Genomic DNA, 21,214 nt, shown 5'->3' on the forward strand with positions numbered 1-21,214 from the left:
CACAGTATTGAAGGCCATAAAATGCCATGATGGCACACAACTCCCCCAAATGACCCCATTTTGGAAAGTAGACACCCCAAGCTATTTTCTGAGAGGCATTTTGAGTTCATGGAATATTTTATATCTTGCCACCAGTTGCTGGAATATGACAAACTTTTTTTTTTTTTTTTTGCACAAAGTTGTTACTAAATGATATATTGCTCACACATGCCATGGTTATATGTGGAATTGCACCCCAAAATACATTCTGCTGCTTCTCCTGAGTACGGGGATACCACATGTGTGGGACTTTTCGGGAGCCTAGCCGCGTACGGGGCCCCGAAAACCAAGCACCGCCTTCAGGATTTCTAAGGGCGCAAATTTTTGATTTCACTCCTCGCTGCCTATCACAGTTTCGGAGGCCATGGAATTCCCAGATGGCACACAACCCCCCCAAATGACCCTATTTTGGAAAGTAGACACCCCAAGCTATTTGCTGAGAGGCATGGTGAGTATTTTACAGCGCTCATTTATTTTTGAAAATGAAGAAAGATATATATATATTTTTTTTTTTTCTTTTTTCAATTTTCAAATCTTTGTGACAAAAAGCAAGATCTGCAAAATACTCAACATACCTCTCAGCAAATAGCTTGGGGTGTCTACTTTCCAAAATGGGGTCATTTGGGGGGGGTTTTGTGCCATCTGGGCATTCCATGGCCTCCGAAACTGTGATAGGTAGTGAGGAGTGAAATCAAAAATTTACACCCTTAGAAAGCCTGAAGGTGGTGATTGGTTTTTGGGGTCCCGTACGCGGCTAGGCTCCCAAAAAGTCTCACACATGTGGTATCCCCGTACTCAGGAGAAGCAGCAGAATGTATTTTGGGGTGTAATTCCACGTATGCCCATGGCATGTTTGAGCAATATATCATTTAGTGACAACTTTGTGCAAAAAAAAAAAAAAAAATAATAATAATTCTCTTTCCTACAACTTGTGTCAAAATATAAAATATTCCATGGACTCGAGATGCCTCTCAGCAAATAGCTTGGGGTGTCTACTTTCCAAAATGGGGTCATTTGGGGGGGTTTTGAACTGTCCTGGCATTTTATGAACAACATTTAGAAGCTTATGTCACACATTACCCACTCTTCTAACCACTTGAAGAAAAAGCCCTTTCTGACACTGTTTGTTTACATAAAAACATATTATTTTTTTGCAAGAAAGTTAAGTTGAACCCCCAAACATTATATATTATTTTAAAGCAAAGGCCCTACAGATTAAAATGGTGGGTGTTGCATTTTTTTTTACCACGCAGTATTTGCGCAGCGATTTTTCAAATGCATTTTTTTGGGCAAAAATACATATTTTTTTATTTTAATGCACTAAAACACACTATATTGCCCAAATGTTTGATGAAATAAAAAAGATGATCTTAGGCCGAGTACATAGATACCAAACACGACATGCTTTAAAATTGCGCACAAATGCGCAGTGGCGACAAACTACATACTTTTTTAAAAGCCTTTAAAAGCCTCTACGGGTTACCACATTAGATTTACAGAGGAGGTCTACTGCTAAAATTACTGCCCTCAATCTGACCTTCGCGGTGATACCTCACATGCATGGTACAATTGCTGTTTACATATGACGCCAGACTGACACTTATGTTTGCTTTTGCGCGAGAGCAGGGGGGGACAGGGGTGCTTTTTTTTATTTTTTATTATTATTATTATTTCATTTGCTTTTTTAATTTTATTTTAAACTGTTTCTTACTTTTTTTATAATTTTTATAATTTTTATTGTTATCTTAGGGCATGTAAATATCCCCTATGATAGCAATAGTTAGTGACAGGTACTCTTTTTTGAAAAAATTGGGGTCTATTAGACCCTAGATCTCTCCTCTGCCCTTAAAGCATCTGACCACACCAAGATCGGTGTGATAAAATGTTTTTCCACTTTCCCAATGGCGCGGTTTATATCCGGGGAGGGGACATTCCCTCCCACTGCTTGTAAAAGCAGTTTAGAGGCTAATTAGCCGCTAGGACTGCTTTTACATGAAAGCCAACCGCTGGCTGAAAAGAATGATACCAAGATGATACCTAAACCCGCAGGCATCATTCTGGTATAACCATTTAAAGTCCAGCAACATACCATACGTTGATGGTTCTTGTTGGACATGTATTGTAATCTTTTTTTTTTAATGCAGCCTGTTGGCTGAACGAAAAAAAGAGATTGATCGGTGGGTATGCCCACCATTAGAATACCTCCCTTCATCCACCCACTTCTAATGATGGGCATACATGCACCATTTATATATGCCGAAGCATGGGGGCATCCTCCCACAAAAGTTATGCCGCTCACACACGTATGTACGCCGCATAAAAAGTTATGGCGCATACACACGGTCGGACTTTTCCACGGGCAAGCTTCCGACGGAATTTCGACCGTATGTACGCGGCATTAGGAGCAAAATCGCTCCTCCGCCCCTAATGCCCCCATGCTTCGGCATATATGCTCTTTTTTTAACTGTGGTGGTGAAATCACCTCCCACAGTGTTGGAGTCGCGGCTTTATGTATCGTGGGAGCAAACGCTGTTGCTGTCATGCTAAATAAATCCGTGCTGCAACTGAATGGCGTACCTGCTAAGCAAATGATGGTTAACATTATAACAAAGTAACATTACATTTTAACATTAAGATCTTACCATACCATACCTGCAAAGCAAATACCAAAAAAATAAAAACAGTAAAAAATAAAACATTTTTTAACGCAACCTGTGCCTAAAAAATATACATGCCGAAGCATGGGGGCATCCTCCCACATAAAAAGTTATGCCGCATACACACGGTCGAACTTTTCCACGGGCAAGCCTCCGTCGGAATTTCGACCGTATGTACGCGGCATTAGGAGCAAAATCGCTCCTCCGCCCCTAATGCCCCCATGCTTCGGCATATATGCTTTTTTTTTAACTGTGGTGGTGAAATCACCTCCTACAGCGTTGGAGTCACAGCTTTATAAATCGTGGGAGCAAACGCTGTTGCTGTCACACTAAATAAATCCGCGATGCAACTGAATGGCGTACCTGCTAAACAAATGATGGTTAACAATAAAACAAACATTACAGTATAACATACCATACCTGCAAAGCAAATACAATAAAACATTGTAAAAATAGAGAGAATAGATATAGAACAATAGTGAGTGGACAGTAGAGAGTGAACATAAGAGAACAATAAAGAGAGGAGAAAAATACAACCACAACTATTTTTGGATTTTTTATTTTATATTTTTTTTGTGTTTTTGTGTGAGTTTTTTTAATTTTTTTTCCACTTTTTTTCACTTTTATAAAAACTGTAAGAAAACTGTAAACTGAACGTTGCAGATTATGGTCTCTCAAAATGTGATGGCCATCACATATTCCGAGACCCTGTGTTGGTGTGCCTAGGACTGTGTGGTGCTGTACCCTACGATAAAACTCAATTAGTGTGTGGTAGCGTTTGAAACATACACCAATGCAGAGACCAGGTTGGTCAGGACAGTCGGGACAATAAAAGCGGGTGTCACGCCTAAATCCGAGTTTGCTGCAGACACGACATCTTTTTTGGCGGGTTCTTTGGGTAGGGGTACCAGGGAGGACAAAAGGAAAATGCCTCTCATACAGCCGGCTCACTGCATTTGCGTTGGGAAGGTGGGGCACAGCACCATCTGGAAACAGAAGGGCTTCGACGATCTCTTCCTGGAATTTTAGGAAGGATCCAGTCCGTCCTGAAGCTCTGTATAGCACATGAGCGTTCAGCAAAGCCAATTGAAACAAATAAACTGACACTTTTTTGTACCAGCGATTGGACCTCCGGGCAATTAGGTACAGCGCCAACAACTGGTCATTGAGGTCCACCCCTCCCATGTTAAGGTTGTACTCGTGGATACAGAGGGGTTTCTCCACAACACCAGTCGCCGTAGGAATTTGGACTGCCGTGTCTGCGTGAAGCGTGGACAGAACGAAAACATTCCGTGAATCCCTCCACTTCACTGCTAACAAATTATTACACTGTAAGCAGGCTCTCTCCCCCCGACTAAGACGGGATTCTACAAGCCGTTGGGGGATGCCCCGGCGATTAGGTCGCACGGTGCCACATGCGCCAATTCCATAATCAAAAAGGTGACTAAAAAGTGGCACGCTTGTGTAATAATTGTTCACGTACAAGTGGTACCCCTTTCCGAATAAGGGTGACACCAATTCCCACACTATCTTACCAGCGCTCCCTATGTAATCAGGGCAATTCTCCGGCTCTACGTGACTGTCTTTTCCCTCGTAAACCATAAAGCTAGATGTATAGCCTGTTGCCCTGTCACAGAGCTTTTACAACTTGACCCCGTATCTGGCACGTTTGCTGGGAAGGAATTGTTTGAATGACAAGCGGCCAGAAAACTTAACCAGGGACTCATCAACGCAGACAACTTGTTGGGGATTATACAAGGCTGCAAACCGTTCGTTGAAGTGGTTTACGAGGGGCCGAATTTTGTAGAGCCGATCGAATCCAGGGTCTCCCCGAGGACGACAGAGTTCATTGTCACTAAAATGCATGAACCGCAAGATCTGCTCGTATCGTGTCCTGGTCATGGAGGCAGAGAAAATGGGCATATGGTGAACTGGGTGCGTGGACCAATACATCCGCAGCTCACTCTTTTTAGTAATGCCCATGATGAGGAAAAGGCCCAGAAAGATCTTAAATTCGGAAACCGTAATTGGCTTCCAATCTCTGGCAAGGGACAGCTGGGGATTAGTGGCGATGAATTGACCAGCGTACAAATTGCTTTGGTCCACAATAGATCTATAGAGATCTTCGGTGAAAAACAGCGAATAAAAATCCAGTGACGTAAAATCAACTGTATTCACCTGAATTCCGGGTTGGCCAGTGAATGGGGGAAGTACGGGTGCTGCAGAAGTGGTGGCTACCCAATTAGGATTGGCGAATGCAGCAGGAAGGGCACTATGGGGACAGGCCTGTCTTTGTCGTCTTCTTCTTGGTGGCAGCGGGACACTACTAGTGCTTGCCACCTCTCCAGCTTGAACTGCACTTATGGGACTCGCCACGTCACCAAGTGTTACTGCAGTGCTGGATATATGACCAGGATGTACTAGGCCGCTGGTGCTTGCCAGTTCACCAGAAGGAATAGCGGCGCTAGTACTTCTCTCCTCCATACGAGAGCCCTGCGGTTCTTGCACCTCAGCAACAGCAGAAGATCGGGGTCTGGTACGCCTGACCCTAGCAGGGACCACTCCGTCGTCAGAGCTATCTGTCAGGGAGCCACTGTCGTCTACAGGATCGTATTCTGAGCAAGAATTTGACAGATGCGTGACCTCCTCATCACTATCTGTCAGGCTCATAAACAAGTAGGCCTCTTCATCACTGTACCATCGATTTGCCATTTTGGGCTCTAAATTTAGGGGTACAGTGGTGAGATTCACAGGCAAAAAAGCACCTGACCTGTTAGTGACCGAGTCAAGCGCTACCAAAAAAACTGTTAGCGATCGCAGAGATCAGGCCTGACTCTGCGAACGCTGCAGTTATGTGTTTTTGTGTTTTGTGTCAGTGATCGATCGATCGATCGATACTGCACTTCGGTGGGCTGGACTGGGCGAAGGGGCTAAACGCAGGTGCTAGCAGGTATCTGGGCTGATCCCGTTAACCATGCGTTTTTGGGAACCCTAAACTGCAGGGGACGCTAGTATAGATCTGATCAGATCAAGTATCGATCCGATCAGATACTATACCACTAAAGGGAGGCGTATGGTGCGTGCGTGGGTGTTAGCGCTATTGGCCGCTGCCTGGGGCGACACAGACCCTATCTGGCGCTAAAACCAAACTTTGATCACCCGCCGGGTGATCAGGGGGTTAAAACTTTATTGCAAAAAATATGGCGGGTGCCTTGATGCTATAAAAAATTAACTAGCTAAACTGCGTCACCGGTGACACTTATACTGTGATCACTGGTGACAGGGGGTAATGATGGGGTTAAACCTTTATTGGGGGGGGTTAGGGGGGGTCCCTAGACTATTTAGGGCCTAAGACTGATTACCCTAACACTTATTTTTGTCACTAATGACACTAGTACAGCGATCAAAAAAAAATCGGATTGCTGTACTGGGTGACACAGTGACAGGCAGTGAATGGGTTAATTTGGGGGGTGATCGGGGGGTGAATTGTGTGCCTACGTGACCTGGTGTCAGTGTAGTGTTGTGCAACTCACTGTTAGATGCTCTCTCCCTCTCGGTCTGGAACGGAAAGACCGACACGAGGGAGAGAGCAGTACTTCCCCTGCCAATGTTTACAAAACATTGCCAGGGGAAGACAACCATTGGTTAGAGCGATCACCAGGTCCAGGCCAGATTTTATTGGCCTGGACCTGGTGATTGATCAGTTTTGCATCGAATCTGATCATCGGGAACGGCGGGCGGGCGCGCGAGCGCGCCCCATCGCCGTTCACGCGCCGGACGTCATACTACGTGATCTCGCCCAGGAGAGCCACCTTGTGGACGTATTTCGACGGTGCGCGGTCGGCAAGTGGTTAAAAACGTCATTTACTTGGGGTCATGTTTTATTTTCATAAAACACACCGCCGTAAATTAGGGCGCAGGTTCTTGGTGAATACAGAACCTGCCTCACTAAGTTACGGCGGCGTAGCGTATCTGAGATACGCTACGCCCGCAGAAAAATAAGCCAATCTACCTGAATCTACCCCCTTATATACTATGTTGCCCGCAATGTCACCGTCCGAATCGGTGCGACACCAACTTTGCGGCACTTTTGTACTACTTTTGGCTATTTCAGGTGCGATTTCAATAGACATCTGTGCAGGAAACGGCACAGATGTCTCTGAAATCATCAGACTGACATGCGGGAATGAAATCGTGCAAATTCACCTGAACTCTTACAATTTCATTCCCGCAGTAGTGTGAACCCAGGCTAAATGTTCTTATAGGTAAAAGATGGAGTTGCGCAACTCCATCTTTTACCTATATCATTATTTGTTTGTATAAACATTTTGAGTTTGCAGCTTTCACTTATTATATTAGATAAGCGCACTTTTTTCCTTTACCACTAAATGTTCTTAGCCTTTAGTGTTAGGATACTTTCTCTGGTGCTTGAATGTTCTTCAAGTCTCCTGGTCGAATGATCTTAAAGGCTTCTATTTCTCTTAGGATCGAATATTAGAGAATTTTACATTCACCCTGTGAAAGGCAATAGATGCAGACAATTTACATATATTACAAACATTACCGGTATTAGGAATTTTGTAAGTTATGTTTTGTTTATGTCCGGTAGGCTGTACGGGGCATGTGATTTCTAACAGCAGCCCTTATCACAGATTTTATAAGGCCTTATGTACACATAGCCTATTATGACCGCCGGCCACGCGATTCTTCTGCATTCAGGAGAGGAAGGTTAAACCTCCCCTAACCACAGCAGCTCCTAAACAATCCTTAAAGCCTATTTGTACATTGACACATAGGTTTTTATAGCGTTGACTTTGGGAGCTTTGGCAAAAAATCGCCAAGAACTCCTAAACTCAAATTGTACATGAAGCCTAATGCCGCATACACACCATCACTTTATGTGATGAAAAAAATTGACATTTTCTGTGAAGTAAAAAACGACGTTTTTGAAACTTCAATTTTCAAAGACGAAGTTGCCTACACACCATTGTTTTTTCACAATGCCCTAGCAAAGCGAGGTTACGTTCACCACGTTTTTCCATTGAAGCTCGCTTCATAACTAGCTTCTGGGCATGCGCTGGTGTAAAAACGTCGTTTTAAACGTCGTTTTTTGCTACACACGGTCAATTTCTGTGAAGTAAAAAATGACGTTTTGAAAAACGACACATAAAATTTAAGCATGCTTCAATTTTTTTTGTCGTTTTTCACAAGACATAAAACAACGTTTTCCCCCACACACGGTCACATAAAGTGATGGTGTGTACGTGGCATAAGGATAAGGAACGTAATGATGTTAACGCAAGTCAACTCCAGATGAATGACACAACTAAGCCTGACACCTAGTTTTGTTATATTCTGTACTGTTCTATCTAGATAATACTATATTTATAGCTCTCCAAAACATAAAATAATGTTTATGTTGTATTTTGATGTTAAACTTCATGTGGAAGAATAAAAGTTCACTTGATACATACATTAACTCTACCCTTAGTTTACAAGTAGATTAAATCATATACACTGTATTCATATTCTGCAGGACAGCCATCCTAGTTTTCAGCAGACATCAACATCCTTTGTACGGCTTGGTCCTCTCAGCAGCTCTGTTCGAGTGAGTAATTTGCTTTTTTATCTCGCAAATATTCAAGTTTGCTAAAATGTTTTTAATTGATAATTATCTGCTTTCTTTCAGGTAAAGTCTCAGCAGAGTGAAGATGACAAGGGTGACAGTGGTTTCACACGCAGGTCTGTCTGTTTTTGCTGAAGTCACAATTTCTAGAATATATGCCAGCTCAAAATATACTGTAAAACAAAATGGCCTAGCACATATGGGAAACAATATGGGTATCATTTTGTTACCCTAAAAATAAATAAATCAAAATAATGGATCCTGTTTAATTAAAGCATGTTATACAGCAGGGGTGCCCAACATTTTGAAAAGCGAGGGCCACTTAAGCGAATTGGCAACCAGTCGTGGGCCACAATGTGCGGAGCGAGATGATGACACTGCATATGCAGAGCAAACACAGACACAGCCCTCTCTAATCTATGGACCATTCGATCTGCGTAGATGGAAGGGGACAGATACATTTGCTCCATAGCGGTGAATGGAAGGTCCAATTGGGTTGGACTGATGGTGTGAAAGGGGCCTAAGGCCCCTTTCACACTGATGTGCTGTGGTTAACCCACACCGTGGGTGCAGCGCAGTGCACCTGTGGCTTTCCTGTAGGTTAGCTGCACTTTGTCATATACTTCTAGTATGTCCTGCAGGTGTAGTGCACTTTCTAAAAGTGAACCAAACCCGCAGCTAATAACAGAAGTCTATGGCCCCATACACACGTCCGAGGAACTCGACGTGCCAAACACATCGAGTTCCTCGGCGAGTTCAGTGTGGAAGCCGCCGAGGAGCTCGGCGGGCCGACTTTCCTCATTGAACAACGAGGAAAAAGAGAACATGTTCTCTTTTCGGCCCGACGAGTTCCTCGTCGGCTTCCTCGCTGAAAAGTGTACACACGACCGAGTTTCTCGGCAGAATCCAGCTCCGACCGAGTTTCTGGCTGAATTCTGCCGAGAAACTCGGTCGTGTGTACGAGGCTTATGGCAACGTGCAGGTAACCCACAGATACATCCATATATACATTGTGATTTTAGTACTATAGTTGCCTTTAATAACAGGCTTCAATTCTAGTATCACCAGATGTTGCTGTCCCTGGCAGAGTGCATTTGGTATCACTCCACCTGTGACAGGAGCGCTATACAGGAAGCAACAGCTTATACTTCCACAAAGTCTTCTGGAACAAGATGTTACTCCAGTTTCTGTGTTAGAACAGTCTCAGGATTTTTAAGCCAACCTGTTCATGGTTCCCAATAGACATGTGCACTGCCAAAAAAATCTTTTTTTTCGTTTATGTTATTTTAGTTTTTTTTTTTTTTTTTTCGGAAATTCTGGAAAATCGGAAAAAAAAATCGGGATTTCGGAATTTCTAAAATGATAGAAATAGAAAATTTCACAATTTCGAAAATTCCATAATTTCGAAAATTCCATAATTTCGAAAATTCCACAATTTCGAAAATTCCACAATTCAGATTTTTTTAATTTTCGAATTTAATTTTTTTTTATTTTTCGAATTTTTCATTTTCGAAAATTCGAAAATGAAAAATTTGAAAATTAGAAATGTCGAAAATTAGAAAATTCGGAATTTTGAAAATTCGAAATTTCGGAATTTTGAAAATTCGAAATTTCGAAAATTCATAAATTCGAAATTTCGAAAATTCATAAATTCGAAATTTCGAAAAAAAAAATGTAAATTAGAAAAATAAAAAAATAGAAAATTAGAAAATTGAAAATTTCGAAATTCAAAAGTAAAAAATGTGAAAGTTCGAAATTTCGAAAATTTTAAAATTGAAAAATTCGAAATTTGAAAAATCAAAAATGAAAAATTCGAAAATTAAAAAAAATGAAAAATTCGAAATGTCTAAAATTGAAAAATTCGAAAAATTCGAAATTTCGAAAATTCTGAATTTCCAAAATAAAAAAAAAAACGAAAGATTTTCATATTTCCGAATTTCTGAAAATCCGAATTTCCGAAATTCGGAAATACGAAAATTCGGAAATGTAAAAATTCGGAAATACGAAATTGAAAAATTCTAAATCGAAGAATTTCGAAATTGAAGAATTTGAAAAATTTGAAAAGTAAAAAACGAATTAGAAACTAAACGAATTGCACATGTCTAGTTCCCAAACCCAAAGAGGGCTACCACTCCATCTTGGATCTCAAACTACTCCTGTAAGTCCTCATATTTTCATTGCACCAGCAGTTTTTACATTTTGCTGTGTCCCCTGCACTTTCAGTTTGGTGCCCTGCCATTTGCACCCCAGCTGTACATCAAGGCGCTGGTTTCAGTACTAGCCCTACTGCATGCTTGTAGCACCCACATTGTTTGGCATATCTGGGTCTGCTCCTAGACCAAAGTATTTCTCCCTCAGAAGAAACCTCAAACCTCAAAGTCTGCTCCCAGACTTGTACTATTTAGTCTAGATTTCTGACTCTCCGCTTTAGCATGAGAGTCTTGGTCTCATGGTGGCTTCCTTCGATGCACTACCATTTGCCTAGTTTCACTCCAGACCCTTACATCACAGTACTTTGTCATCATGGCACAAGTCCATTCCCTGGACAGACCACTTCATCTGACCCCTGGGACCAGCTTGTCTCTGTCATGAGCAGAACTTCATGTTCCAGTCTTGCCCAATGTTCACATGCCAGATATGGACATTTGGCAGGCAGATTTCTTCAGCTGCCACCGTTTGACCTGGGAATGGGGGTGATCCTTGCATCCGTAGGTATTCCAGGACCTGTGTCACAAGTAGGGGAAGACCTCTTGGCCTCCAGGTTCAAAAACAAACTAGACAAGTTTGCTACCAGGTACAGGGATCCTCTACCAGAAGCAGTGGATGCTCTGGTGGCTCAGTGGAATTAGTTCACCCTGATCTATGCCTTTCCTCTCCTGAAATTCCTTCACCATCCACTTCAATGGATTGCGATGAAGAGCATTCTGATTATCCTCAATGCTCCAGGCAGATGTTGTACTCCAACTTAGGAAGACTCTTGGTGGATGCTCTGTAGGCTCTTCCAGATCATCAGGAATTTCTGTTTTAAGAACCAATTTACCATCCCGCCTTATAGTCGCTGGCTGTAATAGCATAACTGTTGAAGTCCAGGTTCTAAAAGACAGGGAGATCTCTGAATTAGTCATCACAATGTTAAAAGCTAGGAAGTCTACTTCATGCAAGGTCTGTCATTGCACCTGGTAGTCACGTTTCACTTGATGTGAGTCATGGGGCTTTCACCCTCTCCTGTCAAGGCCTGCGCTACTAAATCTGTGAGTTATTTTTGGGCTGATAGGGTTTTTAAGCTGTGAAGATGAAGGCTTCTAAGGGGGCTAAGTCCCCCCCTCCCTTGCCAACCTATTTATAGACTGGTGGGAGGCGCTCTGCATTTTTGTGGGGGAAAACACCTTCAGCAACCATATCTTTTGATATGGTTGCTATATAGACAATTACATATGTGGCAAGGTACTCACGCTGTAAACTCCCTTATTTGGTCTTATTTGTAAACCCCAGTATTCCAATGTGGAGGACACAGATTTTTTTGGGCATTACATTAAAGAGTAATCCAGGCACTGGAAAAGTAGCCACTGATACGTTTGGTAAAAATTGTAGAGTGAATTCTGTGTTGAAAGCAAACAGTTGTCACTGGTTCCACACAATAAAGATCATTCTGATGTGGGAGTTCATCCACATTCAGTAGAACTGTTTAGATGACTTTAAGCATACACCTTGGATAAACAGTGTAGTAATCTTTTGGTAGATTTGCTCAAGAATGCAGGAAGTAGCAACTACCCACATTTGTAAATGCACTTCTAAAGAATATGACAGTGTAGTAGAGATGATAAAAATATGGTACCTACCAACCCTATATGCAGAAAAGCAATTGCACACGATTTTAAGTAGATATGTGCATTCCCGTTCGTACAAATGTTATTTTCGTACGAAAATGTTCATTTTCGTAACCGCAGAATAATGTGTACATATGAAAAAATTAAAGCACCAAAATACGAAAACAACGGGATTACGAATGAGCCGCATAACGAACAACCGCAAATACGAACGAATGATCTGACGAAAATATGACAAAGCGAAAACGGCAAAAGAACGAAAATTACATCTATAACAAAAGATTTGCATTCTGTATCCTGTTTGAATCCCCTCTCTGCTCGTATCCTCAGCCGCATGTCCACATGACACCTACAACAAAAGATTTGCATTCTGTATTTTGTTTGAATCCCCTCTCCGATGGTATCCTCAGCCATATGTTCACACGACATCCACAACAAAAAATTAGCATTCTGTATCCTGTTTGAATCCCCTCTATGCACGTATCCTCAGCCGTATGTTCACACGACATCCACAACAAAAGATTTGCATTCTGTATCCTGTTTGAATCCCCTCTCTGTTCGTATCCTCAGCCGTATGTTCACACGACATCCACAACAAAAGATTTGCACTCTGTATCTTGTTTGAATCCCCTCTCTGCTCGTATCCTCAGCCGTATGTTCACACGACATCCACAACAAAAGATTTGCACTCTGTATCTTGTTTGAATCCCTTCTCTGTTCGCACCCTCAGTCGTATGCTCACACGACATCCACAATTCCTTTTTTCTGTTCGTATTTTGGATTCAACAGAATGCAAATCTTTTGCCACAGATGTCACACGAACACACGACCGAAAACACCAAAAGAAAAAGGACCCAAAACACAGAATGCAAATCCCTTGACACAGATATAATTTTCGTTTTTTTGAATGGGCAGTGAGTGTAGTTAGTGAAGCAGCTTCTCTTTTGTGCTGAGTAGTACAGTAAAGCCAAATAAACTTTTCTGTGGATTTTCATCTGAAGGGAGATCAGTTGGCCAGACTTTTGAACCCAAAAATGGTTTTCTGATGGAGTTTAAAAACAAACACATTTTCTGAGAACGAACGGAAACCGATCGTTTTTAAGTTTGTTGTTAAAAAAGTCTGACCAAGTGTATGGGGCTTAACAATCGTTAATATGGATGAGCCGCGTGTTGAAAGTGCCGCGAATCCCGCGATATATTTACGAAAGTACAAAATGACGAAAATCCTTTTTCTGTTCGTATCTTCAGTCGCATGCCCACATGACATCCACAACAAATTGTCATAGATGTCACACGAACACACGACCGAAAACACGAACAGAAAAAGGAATCCAAAACACAGAATGCAAATCATTGACGAAAATTCACGAAAATTATTGTCTAACAAGTAACGAACATGAATTAAACAGAATAACGAACCATCGCTGCATGTACGAAAATAAAACGGTAACAAAAATACGAAACGATCGGAATTAGAAAAAACCTCGTCGTATGAAAAACGAACGGGAACCATCAGGAAAACGGGCGTCTTACGAAAAACGAACGGAAACGAACCTACGGAACAATACGAAACAGAACAAAAAAAACACGATTTTTTTTTCTGTGCACATGTCTAATTTTAAGTAAAGGATGTTACGTTTCAAGCAGGAGGGCTCCTAAGCTAGGCAACCTACTGCGTCCTAGTCTTTTTTAAGAAACTGGCTTGTTGGCTTAAAGGAGTTGTAAAGGAAAAAAAAATTCAACTTAATGCAATCTATGCATTAAGGTGAAAAAACATCTGATGATGCCAACCCCCCCCCCCCCCCCCCCCGAGCCCCCGTTTTACTTACCTGACTCCTCGAAAGTCCTGCGCTCGGTCCTGAGATCCTCTTCGCCGCTCAGCCTGGTCGCTGATTGGCTAGAGGGGATGGATTGAGAGCAGCGCAGCCATTGGCTGGCGCTGCTGTCAATCACATCCAGTGATGCGCGCCGAGGGGCGGGGCCGAGTGATACAATCAGCGGCTATGGCCCCTCGCTATATCACAGGAGCGAGCCCGCAAGGACTCACCACCATGTGAGCTCTCTCGCATGAATGTGGTGAGTTCTTGCGGGGAGGACCAGAGACAGCCGCCAAGGAACCCCAGAAGACATGGATCGGGGCCACTCTGTGCAAAACAAACTGCACAGTGGAGGTAAGTATAACATGTTAGTTATTTTAAAGAAAAACATTTTTTCCTATATTAACCTTTTAATGTTTAATGTCTTGTAGAACAGGAATTTTATAAAATATAGAATGCATATTTGTAGATACTGCAGAGTGCATATGAAAACTTTAGTGTGTGTTTTTGTGACTGTAGAAACCTTTGCTCCTACATGTTAGTATATAATTTGTATCACTATCGATATGGTAGATGTGATCACGTGCCCCAAATGTTTTCTACAATAAGTCGGATGCACAGCTTCCCCCATAAGCATTAATATTGCTGAACCTTACTGTGCATGGCAGAATTTAACAATGTATCCAAACACTTTACTAAAGAGAGCATGGAGGGAATATGACAGTTTTTTTTCCTGACACATCTATGAAAGGGTTTTTCCAATGCCATTGAGGAACCCTGCATCATAAACTACGGAATTGTGATTTATTCTGGAACTAAAATCTAGAATACCCTTGGGATTGAATATGGAATATTTAAAATTGCTTATTTTGCTTATACGATTATTATTATTCTCAACTGTCAGAAACTGTTGTTTAATATACATGGTTACTAATCATTCTGAATCAACCTTTTGCTCTGTGACTACAATCACCAATTTTCTTTGTATGTAGATCCAGCTTAAGGTTATCTCTAAGAAGTCGAAAAATAGAAGATCGAATGGAAAAATACAATTCAGCTATACAGGTATTTCATGACATAATGTCAGCACTATCTGAATATTTTATGTGTTGACTTATTGACTTATTTAATATCATCTGATATTAAATAACCAGTTATAGGGTTTGGTTTATTAAGGGAAAATAAACTGTGAACTTTGCTGGTGCAGCAGAACTCTGCAAGAGCATTAACTCCAGAGCTTGGTAAATGAGGTGAAATTTCACTTTGCAAACAACACCTAATCACATGCATGGAAAAAAAACAACATCTTTGCTTGCACGTGTGTAGATGATGGAAATCATTTACTAAGTTCTGGAATAAATGCACTTAGAGTCTAATGGCATTTGCAAAGTGCTAGGTCTATTTTCCCTTAGTAACTCAACCCCATAAAGGGCCAGATCCACAGAGCAAGTACGCGGGCGTATCTACTGATACGCCGGCGTACTTTCAAATTTCCCACGTCGTATCGTTGTTTTGAATCCTCAAAACAAGATACGACGGTTTCTGGGTTAGATCCGACAGGTGTATGTCTCCGTACGCCTTTGGATCTAAGATGCAATACTTCGGCGTCCGCTGGGTGGCGTTTTCCGCGTTGGGTATGCAAAGTAGCGATTTACGACGATCCACGAACGTACGTGCGGCCGTCGCATTTTCTACCATCGTCTGTATTCGGCTTTTTCCGGCGTATAGTTAAAGCTGGTATTTACCGGCTTATACATAGACTTGCCATGTTAAGTATGGCCGTCGTTCCCGCGTCGAAATTTGTAATTTTTTTTTTGCGTAAGTCGTCCGTGAATAGGGATAGACGTAACTCACGTCTAAGTTAAAAAAATGACGTCCTAGCGACGTCATTTAGCGCAATGCACGGCGGGAAATTTCGGGACGACGCATGCGCAGTTCATTCGGCGCGGGGACGCGCTTCATTTAAATGAAACCCGCCCCCAACCCGCCCAATTTCAAATCCGCCCCCAGAAATACACTATGCTGCCGTAACTTACGGCGCAAACTCGCTGAGGATTCGAATATACGCCAGGTAAGGTACGGCGGCGTAGTGTATCTCTGATACGCTGCGCCGATCTAAATGTATGTGGATCTGGCCCAATGTCTATAGTTGCATACTTGTTGGATATATTGAAACGTCATCAAAATTAGGTGAATATGTGTGTAATCAATATAAACATCTCCTAAAGCATCTCGAAGAATACTTGACCTGAGAGAAATATGGAGGCTGCAATTGCTGATCTCCAGATCTACTAGTTCCCTACTATCATGCTGATCTAGCAGCTTCAATATTTCTGACCAAGTCAGAAATTCTAACATCATTGTATACTTCAAGTCAGAAAAATACTAATAGGTAGCAATAGGTCAGAAATGTTAACCTCCATATTACTCTCAGATCATATTTTCCATAAATTGGACCTGTTCGGATATAACTATTACATTGCTTCACTGCTAGGCAAGTCACCAGGTAAGTGACTTGCCTAGCAGTGAAGCAATGTATAACTATTACATTGCTTCACTGCTAGGCAAGTCACTTACCTAGTGTGGATGGGGTTCATACTGTAGCTGCTGACTTTTAAAAAAGAACACTTACAGTATATACTCGAGTATAAGCCGAGTTTTTTAGCACATTTTTTTGTGCTAAAAATGCCCCCCTCGGCTTATACTCGAGTCACCTTTTTGTGCCTGATCTCCCGGACTTTGGGGACCTGGTACCGGCTGGTCATAGATCCTCTGGACCCCAAACACAACATGTAGCACCACTCTTCCTCTACAAGTGTGCAAAGTTTGTTGTCCGGGGGACCTGCAGCCGGGGAGCACCCATTTTTCAAATCCGGGCACCCCTCCATAGACTCCTATGTTAAATGGTCATTTCTCTGGTGAATTTGGGGGCCCGGACTGGCTGGTTGTAGGTCCCCTAGACCCGGAACTTGGCACACATGTAGCCCAATTTCTCCTCTACAAGTGTATAAAGTTTGTTGTCTGGGGGACCTACGACCGGGGAGCACCGATTTTTCAAAGCCGGGCACCCCTTCAATAGACTCCAATGTTAAACGTCAGTCTAGGCATGGGCACAGGGAGGCATGGGCACAGTGATGCATGCACATGGACACAGTGAGGCATGCAGATGGACACCCTAGACTTATACTCGAGTCAATTTGTTTTCCCATTTTTTTGTGGTAAAATTAGGTGCCTCGGCTTATATTCGGGTCGGCATATACTCGAGTATATACGGTACCTGTCCAGAGCCGTCCTCACCTGGGCTGATTCTTTGCTGTTTTTTGGACATCTGTCGTTCTACCTAGTTAACTATGCAAACTTATGCTTATTAGCTTTTCATATTGTCAGTAGTAGATGGCTTTCACTAACTCTCATTGATCCTAAGATATTTATAGGTAGATTCACACACATTTGCCTAACTTTAGGGCGGCCTAGCCTAGCCTGTTTAGGCTACACCGCCGTAAATTAGTTAGGCTAGTAGTGATTCACAATCTACTTACCTGCTAATCTACGGCGGTGTAGCCTAAAACGAGCGGGCGTAAGGGCGCCTAATTCAAATTGCTTGGAGGGGGGCGTGTTGTATGGAAATGAGGCTTGACCTCACGTTTTTTGACGTTTTTTGACACTGCGCATGGGCCGGGCGACTACATTTCCCAGTGCGCATTGCGGCTAATCCCGATTCGCGGACGACTTGCGCAAACGACGTAAAAAATTCGAACCTCGCGGCGGGAACGGCGGCCATACTTAACATTGTTATTCCACCTCATAGGTGGAATAACTTTAGGCGGCCTATCCCTTACGGAAACGACGTAATTCGACGGCGTAGGCCTGGCGTACGTTCGTGAATCGGCGTATCCCCTCATTTACATAATCTACGCCGGCCGCAATGGAAGCGCCATCTAGCAGCCATCAGAAACATTGCAAGCTAAGATAGAACGGTGCAAGCCGGCCTATCTTAGCTTTGTTTAAGCGTATCCCTGTTTGAGCATACGCTTAAACAAACGCCGGCGTAGATTCAGAGTTAGGCTGGCTTATCTGTAGATAAGCCGGCCTAACTCTTTGTGAATCTACCTATCAGTTTTTCTGGTTTAGTAGGCTAATTTGCATATTAGAAGCCCCATAAGCTTCAGAAGGCAAAATTATCAGTTCAAATTTAGAAATAACTTTTAATAGAAACTATATAAATGTTTTCATTTTTTTTTTTTTAGATAAGCCACTATGCAGGGAAACACATATTTACAATAATTTATTTTACTGAGAATAAAGTAATTTATGTTGACCTTGTTATGATTGGATATAATATATATATATAATGCGTTTTCAGAGATCAGCAAGTGTCAGGTTACCACCTTCTCACAGTCGAGGAGCTGTTGTTGCTTCAGATGGAGTTGCCAATAAAAGAAGTATCTTTGAAAAGGATGAGGAAAACTCAGAAAAATCAAACATGTCCCGAAAGGTGAGAATGCATGTTATTCTAAGCCCTGGTTCACACCAGTGCAGATTTGAAATCGCGCTACTTCAGTGCGATTTCAAAGCCGCAGATCAGTGTGATTTACACCTCTGATTTCATTGCAGCTTGCGACCTCATTCAATAGAAGTCTAGGCAAGTTGCAATGAAATCCCCAAAAAGAAGTGCAGGAAACTTTTTTAAAATCTCTACAACTTGAGTGGCAACAATTTGAATGGTTCAATTGCTGGCAATGGGGTGCGACTTATCACGCGATTTTGAACTGTCAATGACGAATCGCCCCATGACAAGTGTGACCCAGGGCCAAAGGTATACAATATTCAGTGAGTCTGTCTCAGACCTGGGCAAATTCAAAGGGATTATGTGATGAAAAACAACTTAAAGGTTTGTTTTTTATTTTCTAAATAGGTTACTTTAAGCTAGTGCATTGTTGGTTCACTTACCTTTTCCTTCAATTTCCCTTCTAAATGTTTTTTTTCTTTGTCTAAATTTCTCACTTCCTGTTTCTCCTCAGTAAGCTTTCCACCATCATCCGAACGGTGGAAAGTCAGTCAGAACAGCTTACTGAACAGCTTACTGAGGAGTAACAGGAAGTGAGAAATTCAGACAAAAAAAAAAACATTTAGAAGGGAAATCGAAGGAAAAGGTAAGTGAACCAACAATGGACTAGCTTAAAGGAACCTATTTAGAAAATGAAAAAAAAACTTTAACTAGAGATTATCTTTAGTGAAAACTACAAAATGATAGGCCCGGATTCAGAAAGACTTACGCCGACGTATCTAATGATACGCTGCGTAAGTCCATGGATGCGCCGTCGTATCTATGCGTTTGATTCTGCAAAGGAGATAAGCCTGAATTTCGGCTCCATCTGACCGACATAAGTCTCCTACGCCGTCGTATCTTGGGCGCATATTTATGCTGGCCGCAAGGAGCGCTTCCATTGATTTACGCGCCGAATTTGTAAATGAGCGAGATACGCTGATTCAAGAACGTACTTACGCCCGTCGCTGTAATCTACGCCGTTTACGTAAGGCGTATGTCCGGCGTAAAGATAAGGCACCTATATAGGAGGCGCAGCCCATGCAAAGGTATGGACGTCGGAACAGCCGTCGTATTTTACGTCGTTTACGTAAGTCGTACGTGAATGGGGCTGGGCGTAGGTTACGTTCACGTCGAACGCATTGAGCGTTCGTATCTTAGGGAGTATATGCGATGTGATTCTGAGCATGCGCGCACATGCGCCGTTAGTTCGTCCCTTTATTTACATGGGGTCACGGTTAATTTAAATGTATCACGCCCACTACCTGCCTACTTTGAATTAGGCGGGCTTACGCCGGCCCATTTACGCTACGCCGCCGTAACTTAGGGAGCAAGTGCTTTGTGAATACTGGTCTTGCCTCTCTATGTTATGTCAGCGTAGCTCAAATATACACCACTCTACCTGAATCCGGCTAATTTTGTATATGCAGAGAAGCAGGCAGCTGAAATGATATACAAGTGACATTTTCATGCAATAGTTGAATTTAACCCTGCTCCTCCAATCTCACACACCTCTGTAATGAACAGCTTCAATGACAAGTAGCTATACTGGTGTGAGAGGAGTCAAGCCAAACATTTCAACATATAGATGCATATAATTCCATCTGCTGTTATTCTTTAAATTACTTTACTGATTGTTTTAAACAGTTGTTATCTGCTTTGTATAAGATCACATTTTTCTAACCTATCATCAGTTTTAATTGCATAGGTTTGTGACGGGTTTACTTTAAAGTGATTTAAAAGTCTCCTTTTTTTCCTAAAATAAAATGTTTCGGTCTCCTGCTGGCGCTCTCCATTCAACTATCTTCTCTGAGTTCCGTCTCAGCAAGCCGACTGCTGAGGGGGCACCTGTGCAGGTGTGCTTACGAACCAGGCTGTGTGCGTCCATAGACACACACAGCCTGGCTTGGCCACACCTCTTCCTCACTCATACGATTTGATTGACAGCCTATGTCTCCCTCTGCTGTCGCTGTGTCCTGTGAAAGCAGGAAGAAAGGAGAGTGGGGGTCCAGAGAGGCACAGCGCTGAATCACTAGCGGACCCAGGTAAGTGTTTAGGGGTAGCTGTGAGGCCCCGTACACACGACCAAGTTTCTCGGCAGAATTCAGCCAGAAACTCGATTGGAGCTGAATTCTGCCGAGAAACCCGCCCGTGTGTACACTTTCGGCCGAGGAAGCCGACGAGTTCCTCGTCGAGCCAAATAGAGAACATGTTCTCTATTTCCTCGTTGTTCAATGAGGAAAGTTGGCTCGCCGAGATCCTCGGCGGATTCACACAGAACTCGACGAGCAAAACGATGAGTTTTGTCCGTCGAGTTCCTCGGACGTGTGTACGGGGCCTGAGAGTAACGGGTAGTGGAACGTTTTTACCTTAAGTCCCCTTTCACACTTATACGACTTCTCCCAAGATTTTGGACTGCAAAATCACATGACAAGTCATTCTCCATGATTTTCAATGACTTCCATTTATATTGGCACGACTTTAAGTCGTGCCGACTTCAAAGTAGTCCCTGAACTACTTTGGTCCAACTTCCATGCGAGTTGATGTCCATGGACCTTAATGTTAAACCCTCAAGTAGCATGCAAATAGTACCTGAATAATATAGACACGATTTCAGTACGACTTTGTAGGCACAAGCAGCTTTTTGACCCTTGTCCCACCCAATCCTTTCAGCATAGTAGCCCCTCCCAAGCACATTTTTC

At 42.5% G+C, this 21,214-nt stretch overlaps 1 protein-coding gene across 2 annotated transcripts in view; it reads left to right on the top strand.

Moving 5' to 3' along the window:
* Nucleotides 1-21,214, top strand: part of LAD1 (ladinin 1) — a 129,425-nt gene that overhangs the window by 86,266 nt on the left and 21,945 nt on the right. For both annotated transcript variants that reach the window (XM_040337728.1, XM_040337729.1), the window contains exons 8-11: nt 8,233-8,304; nt 8,386-8,438; nt 14,959-15,031; nt 18,330-18,461. In XM_040337728.1, coding sequence (XP_040193662.1) covers nt 8,233-8,304; nt 8,386-8,438; nt 14,959-15,031; nt 18,330-18,461 — 330 coding nt within the window. The remainder of the gene's footprint in view (nt 1-8,232; nt 8,305-8,385; nt 8,439-14,958; nt 15,032-18,329; nt 18,462-21,214) is intronic.

The sequence above is a fragment of the Rana temporaria genome, chromosome 2, assembly GCF_905171775.1.
Source record: "Rana temporaria chromosome 2, aRanTem1.1, whole genome shotgun sequence".
NCBI classification, from domain to species: Eukaryota; Metazoa; Chordata; class Amphibia; order Anura; family Ranidae; genus Rana; species Rana temporaria.